We start from the raw sequence: 9,157 nt of genomic DNA, 5'->3' as shown, positions 1-9,157 counted from the left end.
GGGGGCAGGAAAGAGCAAGTGCAGAGCTAGCAGCTTGCTCCAAGGAACCCTCAACAGTTCCCAGAAGCTGCTGCTCCTTCCTACATCATCTTCCTCCCTGTCTGAACTGCCTCTTGGGTTTTTAGAGATGCCAGGTGCTTTCTATCAGGCCCCATTGGGAGGTAGCTAATTACTCACAAGTGAACAGGACCCATTCCTTCTTCAAGGGGCCAATCATCCTGTAACACCTAAGCAATTGAAGTGCCTAAGTCCCATTTTCCAAAGTGACTTAGGAATGTAAGGCCATAGGCCATGTCCACCAGTAAAGTGATACAACCCTCTCTTGGATGGTGTAGTTGTATCACTATAGGGAAGAGGAATAAACTATACCAGTATAGGACATCTTTATACCGGTGTTACTGCATCCATACAAGGGCTTGTCCTGATATAACTATTGGTTAAAAAAAAGTCATGCCATTAATTTTAATAATTATGCTGGTACAGAAATTGTGCCTATACCAGGCCTTAGTTTATGAGCTCTTTAGAGCAGCAACAAAGTCTTCCTGTGTGTTTGTACTCCATCTACAACAATGGAGCCCCTATCCTGACTGGGGGCTGTAATAACATTTCATTAAATAAAATAATTGATAATACATATTTTTAGTAGTCTTTACTTCTGTTGGTTCTGCAGAATCAGCACAGTTGAGAGGAAGCAAGCTAGATTCTTACTTTTCTGTGGAGTCAACAAAATTCCTTAAGTTCCAACTCTGACCCGAAGAGCCCCTCAATGCCCACCGGCAAAGAGTTCACTGTCATGTAGCAGCACTGCCTATCAGGCCTCACAAACTCACTATACCTAACACATTGTTGTCATGGTATTTATCTATAAACAATGTTGTGTAAGGGATGAAATGAAAACTTATACTGGTCATCCTAATCATTGCGTGGTGTACGTACAGGTAACAATTAAAAAGTTGTGGGTATGTACTAAAATATGCTCAAACCATGAAACAAGGCAAGCTTGGTAAACAAGTTTGTCCAGACAAAGGAATTTTGATTTGCCTGTCTGCCTAAGTCTGGAATGTAAATGGAGCAGGGTAGGCCAAAGCCAATGGGATCTAACATTTGCATCTAAACTCAACAGGAAAAGCAAAATAACAAGAGGATGAGAAAAGAGTACCTGGCACCAGCACTATGGGAACCAACAGCAAGAATATTTTTCAAAGGTTTACTGAACTATAAAGGCAGGGGGAGGGGGAGAGACGTGGTTATCCATCACTAAGGGAACAAAGAAGTCAGCATCTTCTGTGTTCATGAATGGTGGATCCCCAGTCATGTGGGTTGGTGATGCTGAGAGGTGGCTTTATGGGAAAAATTGCCTTAGACAAGGATTGTAGCCTGTTAAATTTTAATCTCTAGAAAGTGTGTTCTACTTTTGTTTTATTTGTAACTATTTTCAGTTTCTATTACCTTTGCTTAGTATCACTTAAGCTCTGTTCTTTTTTAGTAAACTTATTCTTGGTTTTACTATAAGTTCATCACAGTGCAATATATTAAATTGCTGATCCCCAGCTGATCTAACAGGGTGGTGTTTATACTGTCACTTTGGAGACAGCAGATTTGGTAATTTCTGGGAGTGTCCAGTGACAGGGGCTGGGTACATCAGAGGAACGCTTTTTAACGAGGTTTGGGGTCAGAGTGCACCTAAGGTTAACCTGCAAGGCAAAACAGAGGCTGGCAGAGCTTTTGAGGAGATGTGGGGGAGGGGGAGGACAGCTAACAGACTGGAGTGTCATGGAGATGACATACAGTTTAGTTCCAACAAGTCCTCCCTCACTGAGGCAGGGGGTTACAAGGTAACTCACAGCAACCCCTTACACATAAAGCCAAAGACAGTTATACAAATGTCACAGTGGTTTGTGCTATTTTATAATCAGCCGATTATCCCCCAACTAATAGTAGAAAATGGAGAAGGTCTGGTTATATTTCAGCCTCACTACTACATTCCAATATTTTGGAACAAAAGTATAGTTATGTTTACTTAAGTATCAATATTATCATATCAGTAATCATGTCACATTGATCATAACTGTCCCTGTTTTCTTATGCTCCCTCCACCTCTTTGTTGTATCCACCTTGTAGCCCCTTGTCTTACTGTAAGTTCCTTGAGGAAAAGATTATCTTTTGGTATATTGTTTGTACAGTGCCTAGCACCCTGGGTTAGGGATGAAAGAAGAAGGGTGATGGGGGGGGGCAGTTCTCCAAAGCTGACAGAGGTAAAAAAAAAAAAGTTACACTTATTTGCCCCAGCCCACCCTTCTCCATCCCAGTAGGGATGCAAAGGTGTACCCTCATCTCCAGGGCACCCACTCATCCCTGCATGTAGCATTGCAAAGACTTTGCCTTTCATATCCCCCTCCATCTCACCCACTTGTCACTTTGTTGTCTGCAATGGTAAGTCCCAGCTTGCATCTTCTCCCAACCTCCTCTCTGGGTTTTCTATGGCTCAGAACCTCCAGCCAAATCATGTAACAGTTCACTCCCCTTCTGGAATAACATCTGAAGAAGTGAGGTTCTTACCCACGAAAGCTTATGCTCCCAATACTTCTGTTAGTCTCAAAGGTGCCACAGGACCCTCTGTTGCTTTTTATGATCCTATTGTAATTTTTCATGTCTCCCCTCTCCCCAGCATTTAGTCCTCTGTTAATGCAGCAAAGAGTCCTGTGGCACCTTTATAGACTAACAGACGTATAGGAGCATGAGCTACCCCTTTGATCTGTTAATGTCACCTAGGGTAACCAGGCAGCAAGTGTGAAAAATCAGGATGGAGGTGGGGGGTAATAGGTGTGAGTATCAGCAGGGGAAAATTAGTTTTTGTAGTGACCCATCCACTCCCAGTCTTTATTCAGTCCTTATCATGCAGTTTGAGTTGGTGACATGCTATACAGACCCATCTGAAGGGATTGTGCTTGTGATCTATTGTTGAAGGATGCGAAACAGTGTCAGTTAATGAAATTCAGTATTGTTTGTAGCTACTAAGATGAGAGATATATCTGCAGTCAAATATGATGCCTTTGTGCAAACAATCATGTGTGTGAATCAGGAGCGCCGCCAGGATCATAGGAGCAACAAGAGGGAAATCAGTGGGGGAATTTGCTCAACAGCTCAGATGTCTATATACAAATGCAAGGAGTATGGAGAATAAACAAGAAAATCTGGAAGTATTAGCACACAAGCTAAATTATGACTTAATTGGCATCACAGAGGCTTAGTGGGATAAGTCACATGACTGAAATATTGGTATAGAGGGGTGTAGCTTTTTCAGGAAGGACAGGCAGGATAAAAAGGGAGGAGATGTTACACTATACATCAAGAATATATTTACTTGCTCTGCAGTCCAGAATGAGGTCAAAGGCAGACCAGTTGAAAGACTCTGAGTAAAGATAAAATGGATAAAAAATAGGGATGACATCATGGTAGGGGTCTACTATAGACTACCAAATCAGGAAGGAGGCGGATGAGGCATTTCTAGAACAAATAACAGAAATATCCAAGCCACGTGAACTGGTAGCAATGGGGAATTTTATCTACCAGACATCAGTTGGAAAAGTAATACGGCAACACACAAAATTTCTGATAAGTTCTTAGAATGTATTGGGGATAACTTTTTGTTTCAGAAAGCGGAAGAAGAAACCGGGAGGCAGCCATTTTAGACTCGATTCTGACCAACAGGGAGAAATTGGTAGCAAATCTGAAGGTGGAAGTTAATTTGGGTGAAAATGATCGTGAAGTGACAGATTTTGAGATTCTAAGGAAAGAAAAGAATGAGACCAATAAAGTAAGGACCAATGGCACCGACTCTGTGCGTGCTCCGGAGCTGGAGCACCCATGGGGAAAAATTAGTGGGTGCTCTGCATCCACCAGCAGCAAGCTCCCCACCCGTCCCACCCCACCTCCTCCTTCCCCCCTGCTCCTCCACCTACCTCCCAACATTTCCTGCCTGGCCGCCCCCAAACAGCTGTTTGGCAGCATTAGCACGCTCTGGGAGGGAGGGAGGGGGAGGAGCAGGAACGTGGCGCACTCAGGGGAGGAGGCGGGGAAGAGGTGGGGCCAAGGTGGAGATTTGGGGAAGGAATTGGAATATTGGCAGGGAGGGGGCAGAGTTGGGGGGGGGACTTTGGGGAAGCGGTGGGAAGAGGCAGGGAAGGGGCAGGGCCTCATGGAAGGGGTGGAGTGGGAGCGGGCCCCGGGGCAGAGGTGGGTCAAGCACCCACAAAAAGAGGGGAAGTCGGCACCTATGGTAAGGACAATGGACTTCAAAAAAGCAGGCTTTAAACAGACTCTGAGAACTGTTAGGTAAAGTCCCAAGGGAAGAAAATCTAAGGGAAAAAGGAGTTCAGGAGAGCTGGCAGTTTCTCAAGGATACAATATTAAGGCACAATTGTAAACTGTCCTATTGCAAAGGAAAGATAGGAAGAATATAAGAGGCCATCAGGAGCTCTTTAATGACCTCAAAAAAGAAATCCTACACATAGGCGCAAACTTTCTAATTTCCCTGGGGGTGTTTGACCCCTGCTCTGCCCCAGGCCCCCCTCCACCCCATCCTTGCCCTGCCTCTTCCCACTCCTACCCCGTTCTGCCCCCTCCCCCTCAGCGCCTCCTGCATGTCACTGAACAGCTAATCCTGGCTGGTGGGAGGTGCTCGGGGGGAGGGAGAGGAGCTGAGCACCAATTATGTCTTTCCTGTGCATGCTCCAGCTCCAGAGCACCCACGGAGTCAGCACCTGTGATACTAGGGGGGGAAAAAACTTTCTAACTCTAAGCATAGTTAAGTTCTGGAATTGACTTCTAAAGGAGATTGTGGAATCCCAGATTTTTAAGAACACATTGGACAAACACGTGTCAAGGCTAGCCTAGGTATAATTGGTCCTGTTTCAGCACAGGGGGCTGGACTTCATGACTTCTCAAAGCCCCTTCCAGCCCTACATTTCTATGATTTTATAAAATTGACTGAGGAGAGAGTGTGTTAAGGGGGAAAAAAATCCTTTTCCCAGAACTGCTCACTACAAGATATCCTACACTTCCTCTTTAACATCTGGTATGGACTACTCTGTGTAAGCTGAAAAGCTTCTCCCTTCCACCAACAGAAGTTTGTTCAGGTCTGAGAATTGTACTCAGAATGTTACAGCTAAATAGGAGGTGGAACAGATTAGACTAGTACATATTTCAAGGGACCAACCATTCAAGGTGAAGTGGTCTGTTAGCATTTAGTGCACTGGATGAGGTATACCACATGTTGGGATAAGCATTTGTAGGACCCATGGATCTCGTAAGGTGTGTTGTGGAGGGTGTTGATCATTGTAGCAGAGGAGATGTGTCTGCGGGTTTTTCTATCTGTTGTTCTGGTACAATCTGGTGCCACTTTAAGTTGGCATGTCCTGGTCTGTGGGGAGCTTGCTTCTATGATGATGTTAGAGCAGTGGTTCTCAAACTTTTGTATTGGTGACCCCTTTCACACAGCAGGCCTTTGAGTGTGACTCCCCCCTCCCCCCAATAAATTAAAAACACTTTTTTATATTTAACACTATTATAAATGCTGGAGGCGAAGCAGAGCTTGAGGGTGGAGGCTGACAGCTCGCGACCCCCCTAAGGGGTCAGGCCCCTCAGTTTGAGAACCCCTGTGTTAGAAAGGTTTCCAGGTTTGTTTGAAGGCCAGCAGGGGAACCTCAGGAAAGATTTCTTTCAGGACGTGGTTCCCATCAAGTATAGCTTGTAAATGTTTAATGATACCCCATATAGGTGGGGTGGTAGGTGGCAACCACAGGTGGGCCATTGGAGAGGATTTCATTTCTGTATTGAGGCAGGTTTTCTCGGTGTATTAGGTGGCCCATTCCATGATGTGATCTACTTCTGTGGTGGAGTGTCCTTTGGTAAAGGCAGTTTTAAGTGCATTAAGGTGTGTATCCCGGACTTCCTCTTTGGAAAATATTCTGTGGTATCCCAGTACCTGGCTGTCAATAACAAATTGCAAGGTGTGTTTGGGCTGGTTACTGGATCTATGAAAGTAGGTGTGGTGATCTGTGGGTTTCTAGTGGATAGTTGCCTGTAGGGTTCCATTGTTGAAGCTGATTGTGGTGTGGTCCAGGAAGTTGAGCTAACATGGGAGTGTTCTAGAGACAGTTTAATGGATGGGTTGAAGTTGTGGTGGAAATCTATGATGAAGTTTAGCAATGTGATAAGCAGCAAATGCTCTAAAATGCCACTATGTGGATCCTTATCACTTCAGATAAACACAGTAGGTTCCCAGATTGTTATAATATACCACAAGCAATTCAAAAGGAATCCAGTAAATTGGTTTGAAAACACCAAATGTCTTTCCATTAAAAATAATTAAACCATAGCCAATAACTCCAATCTTAAATACTTAAAAGTTAGACCCCTAAAGCCATATTTAAGCTCCTAAATAAAAGTAAGCTGATTGTAGAAGTGCTGAGAACTACAACTCCCATTGATTTCCATGAGAGCTGCACTGCACTGCACCACTGAAAATCAGCCCTTATTTAGGTGCCCAGATATGAATTTAGTGGAATAACTTTAGAGACCTAAGATGTAAAAAAAGTGTTGGCCCCATTTTTACTGGTGTTCAAGAAGATTTATTTTATACTTTTAAAATTATATTCACACCAGGGCTGGCGCAACCCGGTCGCCTAGGGCGCTAACATTTGGGGGGCGGCGACCGTGGCGGCCGGATCTTCCGCCGCCTCTGTCGGGGGCGGCATTTCGGGGGCGGGACCTTCCGCCGCCTAGGGCAGCAAAAAAACTGGCGGCGCTCCTGATTCACACACATGATTGTTTGCACAAAGGCATCATATTTGACTGCAGATATATCTCTCATCTTAGTAGCTACAAACAATACTGAATTTCATTAACTGACACTGTTTCGCATCCTTCAACAATAGATCACAAGCACAATCCCTTCAGATGGGTCTGTATAGCATGTCACCAACTCAAACTGCATGATAAGGACTGAATAAAGACTGGGAGTGGATGGGTCACTACAAAAACTAATTTTCCCCTGCTGATACTCACACCTTCTTGTCAACTGTTTGAAATGGGCCACCTTGATTACATTGGCCTCATTAGCACTACAAAAGTGATTTTTCCTCCCTTGGTATTCATCCCTTCTTGTCAACTGTTGAGAATAACCCACTTCCACCTTAATTGAATTGCCTCATTAGCACTTACCTCCCACTTGGTAAGGGAACTCCCATCTTTTCATGTGCTGTGTATTTATACCTGCCTACTGTATTTTCCACTCCATGCATCTGATGAAGTGGGTTTTAGCCCACGAAAGCTTATACCCAAATAAATTTGTTAGTCTCTAAGGTGCCACAAGGACGCCTTGTTGTTTTTCCGATACAGACTAACACAGCTACCACTCTGAAACCTGCATGATGTGTTTTTCTTAAAGCCACAGATCCTGGAAGCACGTGACTCATTTCTTATTTTTAAAGTCATTTCTAGAAATCACAGTTGCACAGAAAATTGAAATCCTAATGGCTCAAAAACCAGAAGGCAATTTTTATATAGTGTAAAACCACAAGATTTTTTGGTGCCTGACTCAGGATATTTGAATACTTGGGGTTGGGAATACTGTTGTACAGTGCTAGTGTAATGAAACATCGATTTTGCTTGAGGCCTTTGGCTATTACCACAATACAAATATTAAATTAAATTAAAAAATGGGGATCTGATGGTACAAGTCCATATCTACAAACATCTAAAATCATTAGCACCAAAAAACATAAAATTATTAAAAAAAAAACACATGAAAAGTGATTTACATTTAAATATGCTAGAGTTTAATGTTTTCTCTCACAGCATGGAGACCCAAGGAACCCATTCTCTCCCCCATGTCATTTTTCACTTTCAAGCTAAATGTGTTGTTGGTTACAAATGAATGTAAACGTTACTCATTAAACACAGCTACTCATTAAACAGCAGGTAATATCCCCAACCAGCGCAAAAAAAATCTTATCTAAAGGCATTGTAGATCCATTAGGTCAACTACTCTAGGGAGCCGGATATCCATTCCTTACTCAGAGGATAGTCCCATTTAAGTCAATGGGAGTTTTGCCTGATTAAAGACTGCGTTTCTTCAGAATCCCTTCAAATCTGTCCTCATCTCCATCCCTGCCACGGGATGGTTGGGGGATCGTTTCTCTGCGACCCCCAGGGTTCAGACTGTGTAAATCCATTTTGATAACGCCAAACATACACTTTACATCCACAATGCATGGCTCATTGTAGCAAAACATAGAGTAGTAACAGAACCTGCCCCCCCTCCCCCCGATATTAAAATGAACTAGGGGGTGGAGAGAGAGAGAGAGAAAAAAGCTTTCAAGATACAATAAATCACATCAAAGCAAATTAAGCCGCACCCACGTTCCCTCCCTGGTGCTGCCTAAAGCAGCTGGGCTGGGGTGCCTGCAACAACTTTACATCGCTTGGAACGTAGGTCAACTTGTAAAGGGTTAAGGGCAGAGGTGGCAGCAGCAGAACCTGGAGGAAGCAGGCGAGCCCTAGGACCAGGGAGGGGAAGCTGAAGAGGAGGACAATTAAGGATCGCAGCCTAACACGCCCCCTCCCTCTGCCCCCCAGGGGACGGCGGGATTCGCCTTACCTTCAGCGGGACTTTCATCTCGTCCTGCTTCCTCCTGCTCGCCGGGGGCTGGGAATCTGGACTGGTTTGCAGGTCTCTGTGCTCATCCCCTTCGTGACCAGGGTGTCGCCATCCCCCTCCCCGCCTGCTGCTCCTGCACACTGAGCCTAGCTGCGAGAAGAGGAGGTCCCTCCAAGCGGGCATCTCCATCTCCTCCTGCCGAGCTCCATAAAGACTTGATCCTTGGACCACTGCTGGAGAGGGGGTGGTTAATGTTCCACTCCCCTTATCAGTGACTCAATCTCTCTTTATGGCTCATCTTCAATCAGAAGGCTCTGCAGGGCGCTCACAGAACAAGCTGTGGCTCATTTGCACAGCAGTTTAGCAATGAGTCACAGCAAGGTCACGGAGTGCATCCATGCTGAAGTGTCTTTGCTGCGCCTCCTGCCACAACCATCCCAACATGCCACACCCTGAAGCATCGCGTTGCTATTATGAAGTATAAGCAGGGGAGGG

The 9,157-nt window shown here is 44.7% G+C and overlaps 1 protein-coding gene across 1 annotated transcript in view; it reads right to left on the bottom strand.

The window, feature by feature from the left end:
* TRPM6 (transient receptor potential cation channel subfamily M member 6) overlaps window positions 1–8,851 on the bottom strand; it is a 123,544-nt gene extending 114,693 nt beyond the window's left edge. Inside the window, exon 1 of the mRNA XM_026652362.1 lies at window positions 8,663–8,851. Coding sequence (XP_026508147.1) covers window positions 8,663–8,851 — 189 coding nt within the window. The remainder of the gene's footprint in view (window positions 1–8,662) is intronic.
* Between the last annotated feature and the right edge of the window lie 306 nt (window positions 8,852–9,157).

The sequence above is a fragment of the Terrapene carolina genome, unplaced genomic scaffold (assembly GCF_002925995.2).
Source record: "Terrapene carolina triunguis isolate 2854851 unplaced genomic scaffold, T_m_triunguis-2.0 Scaffold113, whole genome shotgun sequence".
In the NCBI taxonomy this organism is placed as follows: Eukaryota; Metazoa; Chordata; order Testudines; family Emydidae; genus Terrapene; species Terrapene triunguis.
The sequence above is the reverse complement of the archived record's forward strand: the minus strand, read 5'-3'. Positions and strand labels throughout refer to the sequence as shown.